The sequence below is a fragment of the Oryzias latipes genome, chromosome 13, assembly GCF_053564925.1.
Source record: "Oryzias latipes strain Hd-rR chromosome 13, Olatipes_Hd-rR_3.1".
Classification (NCBI taxonomy): domain Eukaryota; kingdom Metazoa; phylum Chordata; class Actinopteri; order Beloniformes; family Adrianichthyidae; genus Oryzias; species Oryzias latipes.
Window position 1 is genome coordinate 3522775 of NC_136249.1, and position 19284 is coordinate 3542058.

Consider the following 19284-nt stretch of genomic DNA (forward strand, 5'->3'; position numbering starts at 1 on the left):
CAGTCTGTTTTTTCTTGGAGTTTTTCCTCACCAAGAATGAGGGTCAAAGGTCAGGGATGCCCAATTTAACCTGGTCTGTTTAGTTTAGTCATTACCTATTTATGACTGATTTCATGTTCTTATATGAGACAACTATTGTTTTGGTGTTGGGCTAAGGAAATAATACAGAATGAAAACAGACAGTTACTTTTGGAATCGATTACAAACTACTTGTTACTGTGTTGAATCACATCCCTGACTCTCAGTGTGATTGTCTCAGAACAGTAATGGTCCAATGGTGCTCCTCAAAATGACCTCAGTGGGCGTGTTCCAGCAGGTGACTGGTGTGTTTTCCTGCACAGTTGTCCTCCTGTGAGAGGACAGGAGTTTGGTCATGTCAGTCCTGGTCTTTAGGGGAGCAGATCCACTGAGCTGAAAACCCAGTTCTGGATAAAAGCGCAGGGTCATGTGACCTCAGGGTGCAGCATCCTCTCCTGTTTGAGGTCCGTGCGTCAGAGCAGCTCCTCAAGCTGCTGGTTCGTCTTGTCATGGAACATCTGTGGGGCATTTCAGGATGGATGTGTCCTCCCCCAGCTCAGCGTCCCACTCCTAACAGTCCATCTCAACGCCTTCTTCAGTCAGACTTCCACTGCTCTACCAACGCGTTCTTAGTGCAAACTTCAGTTTAAAAAAGGAAAAGAAAACAGAGAACCCCCACTTCAACCTCTCCACAGAGACTTCATGAGTGCTGCTTCTTAGTGGGACTGTCTGAACCCCCCCCCCCCCCCCCCCATCCCCTCCAGTCAGTAGGCTCGTCTGAGCTCATAGGGCGACCAGGAGCTCACCCCTTCCTCTTTGGCCCAGCTGGGGTGGGCGTCAGCGCTGGGTGGCAGGCTGCAGTGGCCTTCTTCATCTGCCACCATCTTGGACACCAGGTCACTGACGGGGCTACTCATGTAGGGGGGGCAGCCGAAGGAAGAGGAGGAGGCCGCAGGGTAGGGGTTGCTGCTGGTCAGGGAGTGGTAGTGCACGTCCTCCAGGGGGTGCAGCGTGTACGGCTGGCCGCTGGGAGCCGGGCCCATGGACGAGCCCCGGCTGGGCGGGCTGCCGGGCGGCTCCGGGCTGGGCATGGAGGGCGGGACGCCGACAGAAGTCAGACCGTCCGTGCACAACGGCTCCCCCTGGGACACGGCCTCCGGTGCCGCCTGCTCCCACGAGTCTCTCTGCAGGACGACATGGGAGGAAGATGAGGTCATCCTCTTTATCATCAGGATTGCAAAACAACATCTGGAGAATTAAGTTTCCTCATGAAAGTCATAAGCTTGTACTTCATCACAGATGGGGACTTGGACTCAAGACTTAGAGAAGCACTTCAGTCTAACAAGTAAGGACTTGGAACTTAGCTAAAGACTCAACCGCAAGGAACGCAAACCAAAAACTTTAGCTCTGCCCTAAAATTGTGTCCCAACCGGTTATTTTAATGTTTTATAAAAACAATTGTGACAAAAAAACGACATTATTTAAATATAAAGACTTGACTTGAAATTTATGCCAAAGACTTGGGCCTTGATGTTCACTTTTAACTTAGTGGCTTTTGAGACACTTTTGTTTCAATGAAATGCACATCTGCTGTTCATTCATCCAACGTGACGCCTGGCATAAAGCAGCAAAGCTCCTTTTCTCCCTGTCAGAATCAGCTGCTTCACTTTAGTGGCATCAACACTTTGTTTCAGCAAAGCTAAACACGTCTGTCAAGTGTTGCAGATCAGGACAAAGCTGCTGTTCTCTGCCTCAGATTTCCTCAGTTTCCATTCATTACATGAACTTTTTACCACCACAGATGCTGCAGATCAACACAAAGTTGTTTTTCCTCCAAATGACCTCAGTTCCAACACCCATGAAGCACGTTTTTGGCCTGTTAGAAATCAGTGACGTGTGGTGAGGTTGATGGCTGGTGAGGCACTGACTCCTGAGTCAGATTTACCATGAGAGAACTAAATATTTCAGCATTCATCCAACAGCAGATAACAGCATAGAAGAAACACACAAGAACATATTTGTCATACAGAGAATATTATAGAAAATAATATAGAAATTGGATAAAACACTCTTCTTGTGTATAGATTATTCATATGTTCTGTAAACAAATTAAAGTATACATGTGTGTTCAGCACACATTTGACCCTCAGTAACTATTTCTGGTATTTTTCCAATTTCAAATTCTGGTGTTTTAATCAGTTATCAAATGTTTGTGAAAATAATCATAAAAATATAATGTTATTTTTAAAAATTAAAATTATACACATGTTTGGCCTCACTTTTTGAGTCCATGTGTCGATCCTTCTCCACAAAAAGCTCTATGATCTGTTGGAAAGTCTTCCTGATTTTCCTTTAGTTTAATAAGTTTCTCTCTCTCAATGGAGAAAGACGTCCTTCGTCTGCTTCTACGCACCAGTGTAGCTACGAAGCAGCTGTCCGCTCACGTCTGCCCCCTGCTGGTGAGGCCAGGCTCACCTAAAGCCTTTTCTGTGGGCCTATAGCAGGGCTTATAGTGCACGTCTCTGTTAACATTGAGTCCTGGTGTCAGACATGAGGCACAGCGCTTCAGAGCCTCACCCAGAGTTTCTGCTCCATCTGTGATCACAACACTCAAATTCAGCGATTTTAACCTCAGAAACTGTGGAAAACGTGTTGAGTTGACTGAAAATATAGTATATTTAACACAGATCAGTGGAAAATAATATTTACTTAATTAACCTTTTTCTAGTTTATCACGACTATGTCAGGTGAGGCTGTGCCTCACTTGCCTTACTTGACCGCACGTCACTGTGAGAAATCCAAAGAAAGAAAACCTTAATCTGTTTGCATTCGGTTTCAGCGCATCAGAAACACTGAACGGTCTCAACGATGAGAGAATCCTGCAGATCCCTAAAGAAGAACACGTGAGAGGTGCTTCCACATGTAACACCTCACAGCTCTGAGGCTGACAGCAGACCAATAGGATAATGGAAACGAGGCAAACAGGTTTCATTGTTCCATGAATAAATGCATTCAAACATCCCTGAAACCCACAGAGACCCGACCAAAACCAGGAGAAGCTGTTTCCTGAAACCAGGTCACCTGTGGTTTCAGTCTCTAAGAGTGAAAATGAAAAGACGCTTTGCAGATAAAGACTCTTTACTTTTTTATCAGGGCCTGACTGTTAAATAACAAACTGCCATTAATCTTGATATAAATATTGAGGATATGCTCAATAGGGGGCGCTCTAGAGGGTAAAATCTGTGAGAAAGACGTGTCCCAGAATCTCTGTCTTTCAGTATTCTGAGTGTTTGATGAGCCGCTGCTGCAGAGCTATGGAAGCGATTCTGTAGCATAAATAAAAAGCAAAGTCAAAACCCGAAATGCTTTTTCATTTTCAAAATGAAGCTGCATTTTTTGACTTAAAATTAAAATGAAAAAGCAATATTTCAAAATGCTTTTTCATTTTATACTTAAAACTGGTTATTCTGTGTCATAATTAAAACGAAAATGCAAAGAGGGGATTGCATTTGCATTTTCACATCCACCCTGCAAAATTTGTAGCAAAATTCTTTCTCAGTGAGCATTAGCAGAGGGGAGGCGGGGCGATGACGTCACTGCTTTCTCGGTGTGTCCGGCCGCTGACAGACACAGACACACGCACCAGGAGCAGACTGTGTTAGCGGCAGAGAAGACGGCTTTGAGTTGGTTGTGAACTTCTGATGATTGTACACAGCTTCTCAGGACTACATAGCAGCATGTCCACCTTCTTAATGCGAAAAATGCAGCAGAATGTTCCTTTACTGCCCTCGCGAATCAGAAGCTGTGAATCGCAAACCAACTTCAGCGTCGTCTGACCGCACAGATTTAAAAACATATGATCGAGCAGAGCAGGCCCTTAAATATAATCATAACAGTAATAAAAGCACATTATGAAGATAGTCTCCTGCAGCTTCGCGCTGAGTGAGTGTTTTTGGTCCAACCAGCAACGTTTACCACAGTGAAATCTGCTGTCTCTGTTGATGGGGCTCCAGCTGTCATCAAACAGCAAATTCAGCGCGAAGCTGCAAATAAATTTGTAAATATGTGGGAATCAGTCTTTATTTTGTTCTGGACACCACTGGAAACACAAATTCATATGATGGTTTCTCAGATCGCAGCAGCATTTCCGCCTTCAGCGATCATCGGGAGCTTCGCGCTCCGCTATGCGAAGGCAGCTGGTGGTCCGAAGAAAAAAGATTGTCCGCGGTGCGTCAGGAGGACCGCAAAAGGCGGACATGCTGCTATGTAGTCCTGAGAAGCTGTGTAAACTCATCAGAAGTTCACAACCAACTCAAAGCCAAAAGTCTTCTCTGCAGCTAACAGAAAGCTCCACTGCTCCTAGTGTGTCTGTGTCTCTCAGCAGGCGGACACACAGAGAAAGCAGTGACGTCATCGCCCCGCCTCCTCTCTGGAAATGCTTTTAAGAAATGATTATTGAGACAAGGTTCCCAGGGTGGATGTGAAAATGCAAATGCAATCCCCTGTTTGCATTTTCGTTTTAATTATGACACAGAATAAGCGGCTTTAAGTATAAAATGAAAAAGCATTTTGAAATATTGCTGTTTCATTTTAATTTTGAGTCATTTGATGCAGCTTCATTTTGAAAATTAAAAAGCATTTCTATTAATCCATTTTAAATGTCGAATTAGACATTTCTAAATGAATTATGCTACACATCTACCAGTGAACGTCTTGAAAATGAAATGTAAAAAACATTTTATTTTAATTTTAATTAAGTGACAGAATAAACTGTGTTGAGGAAGGAAATGAAAAAGCATTTTGGTGGATTGCTTTTTCATTTTATTTTTGAGTCAAAAAATGCAGCTTCATTTTGAAAATGAAAAAGCATTTCTGGTTTTGACTTTGCTTTTTATTTATGCTACAGAATCGCTTCCATACAGAGCTGAAAACTTTCACCACAATATCCTGAAAAAGTCCAGTCTGTCAGGGCTGTGTCCATGTGGGCACGCTCCAGGAAAAACCCACCTGGGGGCAGGCTCCAGGTAAAACCCACCTGTGGACACGCCTCCTCATGTTTACTCTTGTAACTGTGTCCATGAGTTACCATGACGTCACCATGGAAGATGAAAAGGATTTCATTTTACTTGCAGTGAACTTAATATTTGGTTTGGCAGAATTCTGCTCTTCCGTGGGTGGCAGTGGTGCTGAGGGAGAGTGGCTGATCTCTGATTGGAAGATTGCAGGTTTGGTTCCCACCCTGTCTGCCCATGTGTCGAAGTGTCCTTGAGCAAGGCACTATCCTCACACTCCTGATCCATCATGATTTGACTAAAGAAATACTAAACTATCAGGAGAAAAATGCTACAATAATATTCTAAAAACACCCAAAACACAATTTTCATTGGTGTGAGCCATTAGAGCCAAATCCTCACCCATACATAAAGAGTTATAGGCTTGGTTGCTCCTCCGCAGCACAGCGCGACGCGGAACACCCTCATGGCGGACGGCTCTGTATCCAACCACCGCAGGGTTTCCCATTCAAGAAACCATTTCAGACACCCCTGTCCCTCCACGTGCCCCTACATTCGGGGGGATAGGGAGAGCTTCTGTAGGACCCCAGTAGGATGTCCACACAAACTACACTCTTTCTGATTTCCTAAATAGTCAGCCAGTGCGCAATGAGGGCACACTTATCACTTAAACATTAAGATTATCACCTGTGTGCCACCTGTGGGTCACCTGTGTGCCACCTGCGGGTCACCTGTTTGCCACCTGCGGGTCACCTGTGGGCCATCTATGGGCCACTTGTGGGCCCCCTGTTTGCCACCTGCGGGCCACCTCTTTGGCACCTGCGGGTCACCTGAGTGCCACCTGTGTGCCACCTGCGGGCCCCCTGTGGGCCACCTGTAGGTCACCTGTGGGCCACCTGCAGTTCACCTGTGGGCCATCTGCAGGTCACCTGTGTGCCACCTGCGGGTCACCTGTTTGCCACCTGCGGGTCACCTGTGGGCCATCTATGGGCCACTTGTGGGCCCCCTGTTTGCCACCTGCGGGCCACCTCTTTGGCACCTGCGGGTCACCTGAGTGCCACCTGTGTGCCACCTGCGGGCCCCCTGTGGGCCACCTGTAGGTCACCTGTGGGCCACCTGCAGTTCACCTGTGGGCCATCTGCAGGTCACCTGTGTGCCACCTGCGGGTCACCTGTTTGCCACCTGCGGGTCACCTGTGGGCCATCTATGGGCCACTTGTGGGCCCCCTGTTTGCCACCTGCGGGCCACCTCTTTGGCACCTGCGGGTCACCTGAGTGCCACCTGTGTGCCACCTGCGGGCCCCCTGTGGGCCACCTGTAGGTCACCTGTGGGCCACCTGCAGTTCACCTGTGGGCCATCTGCAGGTCACCTGTGGGCCACCTGTGGGCCACCTGCGGGCCACTTGTGTGCCACCTGCGGGCCCCATACAGATTTGGAAATTCCTTGCCCACAGACGGCCCATATCCAACCATTATGGCAGTTGTAATTAAGGCTTTACCTGTACAATAATCTAAGGGCAGTCAAGACCCCCTTATCTCATCAACACAATTGTACCAAATGGTAGAGTTAATATTCATTTGCATCCTTGATAGAGGAAAAAGCCTAAACAATAACGACAATGGACACCAACAGGAATTCACTTTTTACAAAATCTCCTTCAGAGAACACTTTTCAAATGTGGCCTGATTGGAACTGGAACTCTTACCAGAAATAGGTGCGATGACTCCCCCCCGAAGGGGGGCAGCAGGGAGGATATGGCTGACGAAGGCAGGAAGGACCCCCCAGCACTCCGGTAGTCCCCAAAGGTTTCTGGGTAGTAGCTGTCGATGAGGGAGGAGTAGCTAGTCATGGTGGACGGTTCGCAGCCAAGTGGTTTACCCCCGAGGGTGCTGGAGTAGACGTCTGGGGAGAACTGCTTGGTGGAAGGGCAGAAGTCGGAGTCAGACATGAAGGGACGTCTCATCCCGTAGTAGCTTGGCAGCATGTGGGATCCTATAAAAAGGGAGGGGCAAAAGTACCTTTGTGACAAAGAGGCTTGGTTTAAATGTGCAGAAAACGGCCAAGCATGGGTCTTCAAAGTATCTGATTACCTTACTTTGTCTATTGATTAAATGGAATCCATGTGTTTTCTCAGCTGAGCTAAAGCTTCTGTCTCGGGTTAATTTGGATAAATAAGGACACCTTCATAACTAGCTAAATATGCCCTGCTTTAGAGGATGTCAGGTCGTGAATCAGCCGCTCACAGATCCAATGGGACCTGTAGGACAGTTCTGCTTGTCTGCCCTAATAAGTCTAAACACCATCAAAGGGTGGGACTCCCTCTTGGGGTCTTGGATTGTTTAGATTTTCAGCAAAGCATTCTTGTTTAAGCTTTGGTTACTGGGGAGGGGAAAGGTTACAGTTTACAGCCCATTTGTATAGTTTGGCTGTTTGCTGAAGGAATCGATCTGTGAAGCATCAGCTTTTCATTGTGGAGTGAACGTGAGCACCTCTGAGTCTCACCTGGCACCTGGACAAATGAAGACGGAGAGGAGGTGGTCCCCTGTGAGACAACAGAAATACCTCAGATTAGAACACTTTCAAGGTATTGTTACTAGAAGTGAATGCGAGGATGTCTGTCACGGCCAGTGCTTCCATAAGACGTCTTAGAACTTAGAATGAAGGGATCGACTTTGGACGGATCCAGTCATTGTTGCGCTCTGGTCTTTCATTTGGGAGAAGACTGAGCTCAACAAAATGAAGGAAACACAAGTGAAAAGAATAGCAATACTTAATAAAGTTTCAAATTTAAGAATTTAAGGTTTACACAGAATCAGTTTACCATCAGCGCACTTGACTAAACCGATGTCCCTTTTAAGGAACAGACACAGAGTGGCCCCCAGATGATGCAAATTTCTCCTCTTTGTTCTCTCAAGTGGCTAACTCCACCACATGGTGCCAGAACTGTCCCAGCTGGACGTCAGGAAGTTGGAGTTTCTCATATGATACAGCCCGGAATGAGCCCTGACCTGAACCCCGTAGAGCAGGTCTGGGACCAGTTAAAGCAGAGACTGGATGGTACTACACCCTCTAGTCACCCGGCAGAACTGCATGTAGCTATTAGTGGTCTGTTGGATAGATCTAAAGCCTCACAAATGTTTCCTTTACCTTTGTTTGAATGATTTAATCATTTAAAGTCTACTTGCCAAACAGCAGACGTCCTGTCAACAATCAGCAGAAAGAATCAACACAAAAACCATATTTATAGACCTCTAAGATAATCCAATGTAGTCCAGATCATTAGCTGAATAAACACATCCACTTTATGATGACCTAAAGAAATGATCAACCCTGTTATGTGGTTGAGAAGGACATTCCCACTCCAGTCATCTCATGATCTATTTTCAAAGCCTTCCAGGTGGTCTTTTAATTACGATGATACTGTTTTTAGCCAGGGTGCCTCACAGCAAGAAGGCCCCAGTTCAAGTCCTGGCTAGCTGACCTGAAACAGAATCACCCGTGTGGAGTTAGCGTGTTCTCCTGTGCATGCGTGGGTTTTCTCTGGCTTCCTCCCACCGTCCAAAAACGTGCTCATAGGTTCATTGGTTCCTCTGAATGGTCCCTAGTTGTGTGAGCGTCCATGGGTGTGTGATTATGGCCCTGAGACAGACTGGAGACATGTCCAGGATGTCCCCTGCCTTCACCCACGAGTGGCTTGGATAGGCTCCAGCAGCCCCGTGACCCCGAACAGGACAAAACGGATTATAAGATGAATGACAGTCATTTTCTAAGACATAATTCATTTGAATTCATTCACTTATGCATATGTATGCATAAGTATGTATCTGTGAGCTCTAGTTGTATTCTGTACATGTTGACATGTTTGTATGTGAAGATTTTTGGAGCCAACAGGTATGTTCGTTACATTTGAGTGTGTGGATAGGCCCCGCCCCTTTCAGATCAATATTTACACCTGACAGTTGTGATTATAAACTTCCAAAAATTGTGTTATCTATGATTATGCGCCCCCCCCACACACACACACACACTTCTGTAATCATTCTTCAGCTTCCTTACCCCCTTTCTCCCCTTCCTTTTGTGCCCCCCATCTTTAACATCCCACTCTCTTCTTGTCCGTCCGGAAAGAATGATGGGATTCCTCTTCCGTTTCGCATGACTCACATTTGACAGAGTTGCTCAGCTGAAAGTCTGCAGTTGCAGGAAGGGTGACTATTTCTGGCTGTTAACAGGAAAAATGGCTGCCTGGACTTCAGGCTCTGGTCTGCCGGTGAGCGTGGGCCGCTCTCACGGCTCTGCCGGCAGGTTTGCATACTGCTAACATGAAAGAGTTGATATGAAGCCTGAGCCGGCTGGGGCACAGGCAAATTCTGAGGTTGGAATTTGAATGAAATTTGCCCGTCCCAAGACTTCCTCATGTGGCGCAGGTACGGCTGAGTGCTCCACTGAAGGCTGGATATGGAAAGCAGCTGGCTCCAGAGCACACAGCCAGATAGTGTGCACTCGTGCTGGAGGATGCAGCTTATTGATGGTGATTATTTAACCTGGTTTCACAGAAAAGAACTCTTCCTTCCTATGCAAAGCCCGTGTCCTATCAGCTTTCCCCATCCTGCTTTAATGGGATCAATAAAAAGCTCTCATTTGGGGTGTTGGAGGACGTCTAGACTCAACTCCTCTGTCTGATCCTGCAAGCTCTGCTGTTTGGCCATTGGTGGACTGGAAGATGACCAAGGCGGATCTTCCTGAGGGTCCTAGGAGCAGGGCGTCCCAGGATACAGCCTCTCCATCCCGCCCGTGAGCCCTGGAGGCCACATTCACGTCCCGACTTGAGGGGGTTGCTTTGTGGTCACCCCCCCTCTTTATGGCCTCAGATAGAAGCTAACAGGGACATTCATGTTTGCAGGCATGAGCCTGCAGAGCTGCATGCAGAGAATCCTCTGGCTCGTGGGGCCTTACATACATTTACTTACATACATTTAGGGAGGGAAGGGGGGTGACTCTTTCTAGAGTCACACACAGAAAAAAAGGATGGATGCTAACTGACAGGAAACATGGAGGACTTTGTTGTCAGTGTTTGGAGGAGAAGATTGTGGCTTTAGAACAGTTAAACACCCACCCCAAAGAAAATGTGTTTTTGTGGCATTTTTCAATAATTTCAGCCTAAAACTGCACTTGTGGAGAATCAGGAGAAGAAGCGTATGGGATAGTGAATGGGAGTGTGATTGTGGCCATGAGACAGACTGCAGACCTGTCCAGACGTGCCCTGCCTTCACCCACGAGTGGCCGGGATAGGCTCCAGCAGCCCCGTGATCCCAAAAGGGACAAATGGATTAAAAGATGAATAAATGAATGAATGAGTTTGGAATAGAGCTGTGAAAGAGTGAGATTCACCAGATTTACACCACTGCGACATTTTTGAAAGGTTAATGGTTCCTCAACTGACAGGAGAGTTTGCATCAGCAGCTGAGGGGCTGTAAGTGTCCGTGCATCACAGGTTTTGCTGTTTAACGTTGTCGTTCTTGGTTCATGCTAATTTAATGTGGAACTAGAAATGTAAGGTTTACATGATCTTGTTTTATGTCGTTTTATTGATCTCCAATCTCCATCTATCTATCTTCTTTCAGGGTCACGGGCTGCTGGAGCCAATCCAGCGACTGTTGGGCCAAGGTGGGGTAGACCCTGAACAGGTGACCAGTCTGTTGCAGAGACACACTCCCTCACCTAGGGGTAATTTAGGGGCAGAAATGATGTAGCATGTTTTTGGACGGTGGGAAGAAGCCAGTGTGTCCGGAGAAAACCCACGCATGCACGGGGAGAACAAACCAACTGCACACAGAAAGGTTCTAGCCGAGATTTGAACCGTTTTAGGTTAGCAGCAAAGCTTCTACAGAAGAAAGGTTGGGAAACGATCCCTGTGGCACACGTGATCGGACGACCAACAAGCCATTGCAATTCATTCTGATCGGGTGGGGAAGACGCGCCGTGGCTGAGATTGAACCAGGCTCAGACATTCTGAAAGAATGAAAGAGAAAAGGTCTCAAACGCCGTCGGTTTCACAGGACGACAGCTGCATTCATTGTGAACACAATTCATTCCAGTTTCAAAGTTTGGTCAACGTGATCAGAGGTCCTGTGGTGTGATTGAAACATCAGAAGCAGCATGGCAGTCTGGATGCAGTGCGTTTCCGGCGCCGTGTCCAGAGTTCAACTATCCTAACTTCGGCAAAGATTTTGCGTTGCACGACCAGTGAGGGACTCAGCTTGACTTGTAGATGACGGTCAGAGGGTGGAGTCCAAAACTAACATGGAGGAGAAGCTGACCGTTCTCCTCCTGAACTTATTTATGTTGCCTGTTTGCATCGAGACAATCATAAAAAGGTACTCTAGTGTTGTTATATGTTTTCCTCCTCAGACTCATGCGGGACAGCAGGTCGTCAAACTGGGTCACAGAGACACAGAAGTGCGGCTCAGCGTACCTGCTTGTGGACAGCTGTACCAAACAGTCTCTGGTCCAGGTACGCTGTACCAGAGACTGTCCCTGAGTCTCTGAATGATTCATGAACCCAGACATGGAGACGGGATCACTGATGCTTTTTTGGAGCTCTTCTCAATAAATAAACCTGATCTCTACATATCCTCCATGACTTCCATGTATCATAATGCAGCAATGGGGCTGAGAACTTTGTAGCTCCTCCCACATGCCTCTGCAGCGGGACGTTTGTCAACACGTCTTTGGACAGCCGTCCAGCAGCGAACCGGACGTCTGTCAAAAGAGAAGCGTTGGATGCAATTTTGAGACGCCAATCGCAGTGTGAATGTAGAAGAAACCGCTCTGCCATCTAGTGTTTGCAGCCGTAACTGCATCTGATGGCGGACATGGGCTGAAGCTGGATAATCACACATTCCAGCAGTCTGTCAGACTAGCAAAACCACTGTGGAGAAATGAAGACGGGACGAGAGCGGAATCTTGCAGAAATCTGACGTGAATATGTTCAAGCTCTTTAACAATGTTGTAATCATTGTTTTAGCTTTTCTAAGATATAAAACCTAGATTCTCCTTTTTTATATTCATTACATTTTAGTCTGTCCATTTTTAATTTCTTTGTTCTAGAGTTTAAGGAAAAGCCAAATTTCAGTTCTCTGAATGCCTGCAGACTTTGACTAATGGTGGATTTATGGAGCCCAACATGTTTTACCTCAAAGCCTTTTTGGCTTTCTGTCTATTTACATTGTGTTTTAATGTGGGCATTAAATGCAACATCTGCTCCATCCTTTTGGGAGGCTCCAAATCAGCTGAGCAGGTAAACAGAGAAGAGACGAGCATTGAAACGGCCCTGATTCTGAAAGTACCTGTTCAGGTATTTTCCAAAACAAACATGAGCACTGAAAGCCTTTAGAGAGGATGTTGGTAGGAGGTGAAAAGCCAGTCCTGCTCCTGCATGCAGACAGCTAAAGCCAGATTTCTCTGTCCATGTGTGTGCGTGTGTGAGTGTGTATGTGTGTGTCAGAGGACAACAATAGCAGGTTTGTATAGAGCCATGTTAAGGCACAGGACAATGTCAGTGGCAGGTGTGTGGATGAAAACTTTGCATAAGCAGCCTCCTGCACGGCCTGTATGCTACACCCCCCCCCCCCGGCTGCAGTTCCAAGGGGATTCTGGGAGATCACGGCTATTGCCACCATTGTGTTCTTTTGTGAGGTCAGGATGGGACTTTGCGGTTCATCTCTCTCTCACACTCTGTTCAGCGATTTACAGACGGGGGTGGGGTGGGGGTGGGGTGTACAGGTGAGGCCGCTCTTTAGAAAAACACATGAGTGAACAGGTCGATCCTTCAGTGAGTGCTTACGCTGTATCTGGGTCCGTTGGTCTGCCGGGACCTCTTCTCTGCCAGCAGGTCCTTGACGGTGTGCTTGACCCGGACGCCCTGGTACACCCGCTTGGAGTATTCTGCAGAGCAGGCGGCCAGAGAGTCAGCAAGTCCGCACGCCACCTCAAAGTTCATACAGATTTTGCCGCATCCCCACAAATGTGCGTTCATTTGAATGCTGCACAGTTTCCTGTTCCTCGCCGGACAACTCTTTGGGTTCGCTGTGTAAATGTCATGGAAATGGCCTTTGGTCTGCTCCATGCAAATGCACTGCTAAAAACGGCCAATTAACCAGGAACATTGGAGTGACCGCTGCCGGAGCCCTGAAGGAAAAAAAACCAACCCGCCAAAGCTGTGGTAAAGACACCAAGACCTGAACGGCCTACACAAATCTCACCTGGGCGCCGGTGTGATTTGGGGGCATTCCTGGGAGGCAGAGGTTAAACTCAATGAAAATGCAAACTTTATTATGCCGACGGAAATTGCATGCAAAAAGCTGTATGTAAAAGACCCCAGCTCTTTGAATGCAGCTTTGCCGTGAGCTTCTTCAAGGTCTTGCCACGAACAGTACAGTCTGCACTTGTTTTTTAGAGGAGGAAAAAATATGTATCTGACAGTCACGGATCATAACGAAAGCAACAATCTCTGTGCAGCAGGAAGTTGAGCCCAACACAGTCGAAATTAGACAGAATCAGGTGAAGTTTAAGGTTTAAGGTGAAGTTTGTGGTCAAAAGCAGGTGAGGGGATTCTTACCTGTTTCCATGATGCTGCTGAAGGCTGACGCGCTCCCGTTCACTCGCACGCCTCTCTGCTGTCCCTCTGCTGCTCAGGTTTGCCTATAGTGTCTCCGTATGCAGCCGCATGCTGCCACACATGGGGCTTTAACCGCTGTCAGGAGGGCAGGGACTGAGGAAGAGGCCACCTCACTCTGCAGTCGTGAGGAGGCAGCCTTTCAAAATGACCTTTCTCAATTTGTTTAAATGCAAATAATTGGCTGGGACGTTTTTTAGATTATTTGCATCTGCAGTCGAGATTAGGCTTGAAAGCATCAGGGAGCGAAGAGCCAGCAGCCTGCCACCCCTCCCTGAGCTCCCATTTGTCAGCCAGAGTCAAAAGGATGCATTGTTTGGTCACGTTGGACTCAGGACTCTTCCTGCACCGCTGGTTTGGGGGGATGCTTTCACATCAATTCTAGCAGAGAGCAACTTTCACTGTGACCGGCCTGATGGCTTTCTGACAGATGCTCTGCTCTGTCACCACGGAAACGGGGAGGCAGGCAAAAGAAACTTGCAGAACATTAAGGTGGAGCTACTTAGGGCTGCAGGAATTTGCATGCTGTCTGCTGCTGAATGAAAAGAGGCAACAGGAGTGTGGAGAAGATGCCACTGGCTTCATCCAAGACTGTCCTGCTAACCAGCAGCAGTTCACAACTAACAGCAAAGCTGCCCTTGAACTGAAGGAGAGTTTTAAATGTGGTTTCATGTCATTCCACTTAAAATACAAGCTTAGTGATCCAAATAAATGTCCTTACTTGACGTGTTTTTTTGTATAGGGAGCTGGTAAGGAAATCATGTTTATTTCTCTTTCAACTGAGGCTCATTTATAAAGTATGACAGATTTTAGGGCCACCAAATAAAAGTCTAATTAGGAGATTTAAAGTGGAAGTGAGCGTACAGTGAACACCACACAGCAGCAGAGCGACTAAACGTAGCTGAACAGGTAACTGAATGTTTATTGACAACGTTAAAAATGTTTGGAAGCTCATTGTTTGATTTACAATTTATTAATGTTTTATTTATTGATGGGGGGTTTGCAAGGATCTCTGTAGCCGTTGATGAAGACATCAGTGTCCCTGCAGCTGTCCACTTCAGTCCTTTCTTCCTCCAAAGACCAGCTCTCTACGTCTGTCTGAGGAGGAGCACTTTCTGGCCTTTTCAACATCCTAATGCTAATATAACAGACTATTTTCATATATCTTTGTTGTTTTATGCTGAAACGGGACGTTTCATCTGGAGGAGGGGGCGTATGTGACACTGTTTACCTTCAGCTTTGGTGTTCTGTGCATGACAGCTTCATGACGTAATGAGACACATGGACTTCTGGGTTTGTGAATGGAAAGGAGAATAAAGTAGCGGTCCTCTACACCCAAACGTGTCTCTGAGCTTCTTATTTTACAGATGACAAGCCGCTTTACACCGAACGCCGGAAAGACGGCTACACTGACAACAGTTTGATTTTGAGTCGTCAGAATGCTCAGAATTTCTTTGTTGCTGTTTCTGGAAATAAAGCTTCACAAAACGCTCTGCATATTTCATCTTCAAGCTAGGCTCTGATAGACAGACAACTTTGTCCCCCCCCCAATAATTTCTGACTTTTTTCTCGTAAATTTACGACTTTAAAGTTGTAATAAAAAAAAAAAGTTATTGTCTTTAAACTGGCCCTAAAACTCTGTCATAGTAAAGAACATCAGTATTTCTAAAAAAAAAAAAAAAAAAAAAAAAAAATCAAGGTTTTTTTAAAGAATGCAAGAAAACAGAAGACATAATGAAAAAAATCATTTTTGAAATTGCTAAAGTAGCAGAAAAAACCCAAACCTGAAGCTAACGCAAAAAGCTGCTAATATTCAAGCCACCGGAAAAACTGCTTCATGCTGCATAAGCTAAACATTGTAATTTTAGCAGTTCTACATCAAAATATCATTGATTATAGTGCGTTAAATAAAACTCCCAAAAACATCTGGTGCCCAAAACCGAGAATGAAAAAGGATGACACAAAGTAACCTTGGATCTAAACAATTTACCAGACTTTTTAACCCTTGTGCTATCTTAGATGACCCCCACCCCCCTTCCATTGAAGTGTTCTCCCTACCATGACAAAGGTGGATAAAGGTGGAAAGATTTCATGTAATCCATGGACACCAGTGAAGATCACAAATCATTGAAGAAAAAAGGTTCAGAGCACTGTCTAGTGGGTCTAGATGACCCAACTCCCAACTATAAGTGCCTAGGATAGCACAAGGGTTAAGAGTTCAGCACATGAGGAAGAGCCCAATGTCTGCTGAGTAAAAGAAAGTGAAACTGAAGCTGAAAAATTTGCTAATGTTCCCAGATTCACCAGTTTAACAAAGATTCACTAGTTTATTATAGATTCATTAGTTTATTATAGATTCACTAGTTTATTATAGATTCACTAGTTTATTATAGATTCACTATAGATTCACTAGTTTATTATAGATTCACTAGTTTATTATAGATTCACTAGTTTATTATAGATTCACTAGTTTATTATAGATTCACTAGTTTATTATAGATTCACTAGTTTATTATAGATTCACCAGTTTATTATAGATTCACCAGTTTATTATAGATTCACCAGTTTATTTTTAACGAGCATGAATGAACATTTGAAAACATGTGGGACATTCCTGAAAGAGCTAAACATCTGTATCCCAGAAATGTCAATCAGTTAGAGCTGAATGTTTCTCACACAAGTATAAAAAGTCAACATGTAATCCAGGGGTGGAAAGACCATTGGACAAAGGTAGGTGATCACCTGGAGGACCATAGGGGTCCATAGCTGAACACTTCATAAAAGTGTCTGGAATTCATTTTACTTCAATCATTATTTTACTCTGTCATTAAAAAACACTGAACTGGCATGAAATTGATCATGTAAAAATGTTTGATCCTCCCCCCTCCTTCTGCAGCAATGGTATATATTCCAATCAACAGTAAGTCCAGAGATTGCACGTCAGGGAGCAGAGGCAGCATTGATGCCAGACTGGGGGGTTTCCAGCCCACTAGGGGGGCTTTTAGTCTGACTTTGTGGGCAAACATTGCTTTATTATTTACTAGATTATTATTTAACATTCTAGATTTTTTTTTTATGTCCTCACTTCCTCAATGATAGGTCATGAATTTCACTTCAGATCTGACGTGAAGCTGCACTGAAAAGACAGAAAGAGGCAGAAAAACAACGGGGCTTTTTGTGATATTAATATAAACAATAGATCATTTTTTTTATGAATGCATATGTAGGTTTTTGGGAGGATTTTTACTGTTAGTAAAAGTACTTTTCTCAGGTGATATTTGATGTAGTTTATAACTTTGCTCCTGGTGTTTTATGTTTACCAGCATCACAGCAGGGAAGTCCGTTTGGTTGCTCCATCAGTTAAGTCCGGAGGCGGTGAGTCTTTGCACCTCAAAACACACCTGTTTCTCCACGTAGAATCAAAAGCCCTTTTGTCTCCCAACCCAAAAATAATCAGGAAGGCTAGTTTGGAGAGAAGCACTGTGAACCAACCCTCTATTTCCTTGTGACTGTTTAGTTGTGATGCATAGTCTTCATACCTGCTGTCATTACATGCCCTCAGGGCTGCTCTCCAAAGCTAAGACAGGAATGTTGCTGCTGAGGTGTTAAACTCAACAAGTGTTATTTGGGGGATTGATAAAAGAAATCTACCTGAAAAAAGGAGAATTTATGTAATTTTATTTTCTTTCACTAACAAAACAATCATAGTATTCACACTGTCCTGGAGCTGGTTTACTCTCATGGTGCTCTGGGTTTGGCAGGTGAGGAGATCACTGGAACTCTGTACTGCATCAAACTCTGAAACTCTTGTCCTTGGACAGAATCTCTTCACTTGTAGGTAAATTTGGACAGAGCGAGTTCAAACACCACCGTCAAACGGTCAGCTGTTGGAGCTGGTCGTTCTTTCAGGTGGTTTGGTCCCATTTAGTCCTTAGTTCTTTCCTGAGACAGCTGTGGGTGAAACCAAACCAAATCCATGGGGAACATTTATCAAATCATCTAAAGTACACCCTGCCTTTGTCTGACCGTGGTTGGGACAGGCTTCAGCAACCCTGTTAGGGACGGGTAACTCTGTGCCAAGTTGGTGCTACCAACATATGTGGTACCACCAGTAATGTGTAAAAACAGGATTTCTGTGCTTTATTTTGGCCCCTTCGTTTCGCACACGTCAGTCCCTTGCATTCTCTTCAGTTTTCCTGTATAATTGTAGCCAATCATCTCACCTTTCCTGCGATTGTGGGAGGCTCACATAACTAAGGGTGAGGGTACAAGGACCTTCAGTCAAAATGCTGAAAGTGAGCAAAGGTTTGTCAGCGCAAAGGATTCGAAATCAGTGACCTGATGCATGAGAGTGGCGTGTAGAATGCTCTGAAAAAGACAGATGGGCCATGAAATGTCAGTTTGCCTCGGCTTATGTTGAAACGCAGATGCAGAGCTTGGAGTAAAGAAAGCCAGAAAGAATGAAATGAAGCATCTATGGCCTTGTGATGCTAGTTTGTCACATTCAAGTGTTTTTGGAAAACCGGTTTGAGCACTGTTCAGGTACTGGAACCATTTCAAAAGGACTGGATCGGCACCTGCACCGGATAAAATCCCATTCCTTTACCCTGTGACCCTGACAGGGATAAGTTGGGTCGGAAACCTGATTAGATGGATGGAACAGTAGTCAACAATCATTTCAATTGATTCACATGTCACATAGTGAAACCACATCTGACTATAGCAGACCAGCCTGATTTGCAATGTCTCAATGTTCAATGGCAGTAAAATGGTAAATTTGAGCAGTTTTATACGTAGCAACACATTCTCCTTTACTAAAGGTACTGGCTTACCTGCCTTGACTCATATGAGCTGAAGTGCCATCCCATCCCTAACCCATAGAGGTTAATATGATGTTAGTTCACCTTTTACAGCTTCAACTCTTCTAGAAAGGCTGTCCACAAGGTTGAGGAGAGTTTCTAGGTGAGGTCACACACTGATGTTGGAGGAGAAGGCCTGGCTCTCAGTCTCTGCTCTAATTCATCCTAAAGGTGTTCTCTGGGGTTCAGGTCAGGACTCTGTGGAGGTCAGTCTAGTTCATCCACACCAAACTCTGTCATGTGCGCAAGTCCTGAAAAACAAGCCCACATCATAATTCCTCCTCCACCAAATTTCACACCCAGCACAATACAGTCCAAAATGTACCGTTGTCCTGGCAACCTCCAAACCCAGACTCGTCCATCAGATTGCCAGATGGAGAAATGTGATTCATCTCTCCAGAGAAGGCGTCTCCACTGCTCTGTAAAGCTGCTCTAGAGTCCAGTGGCGGCGTGCTTTACACCACTGCATCAAAGCACTTGGTGATGTGTGTCTTGGATGCAGCATCTCGGCCATGGAAACCCGTTCCATGAAGCTCTCTGCATGCTGGACTTGGGCTAATCTGAAGGTCACATGACGTCTGGAGCTCTGCAGCAACTGACTGAGCAGGAAGTCGGAGACCTCTTTGTGCTTCAGCATCCAATGACCCCTCTCCATCAGGTTACGTGGTCTAACTCTTGGTGTCTGAGTTGCTGTTGTTCCCAAACTCTTCCATTTAGTTCT

General features: G+C 45.5%; 1 protein-coding gene across 1 annotated transcript; it reads right to left on the reverse strand.

The window, feature by feature from the left end:
- Positions 1–760: 760 nt before the first annotated feature.
- pou2af2a (POU class 2 homeobox associating factor 2a) lies at positions 761–13796 on the reverse strand. Its single transcript, XM_023961749.2, has 5 exons — positions 13648–13796; positions 12874–12974; positions 7533–7572; positions 6736–7022; positions 761–1202 (listed from the first exon to the last, which is right to left on the reverse strand). Exons 1-5 carry the CDS (start codon positions 13655–13657, stop codon positions 783–785), a joined length of 858 nt encoding a protein of 285 aa, XP_023817517.1. The 5' UTR covers positions 13658–13796; the 3' UTR covers positions 761–782.
- Positions 13797–19284: the final 5488 nt, after the last annotated feature.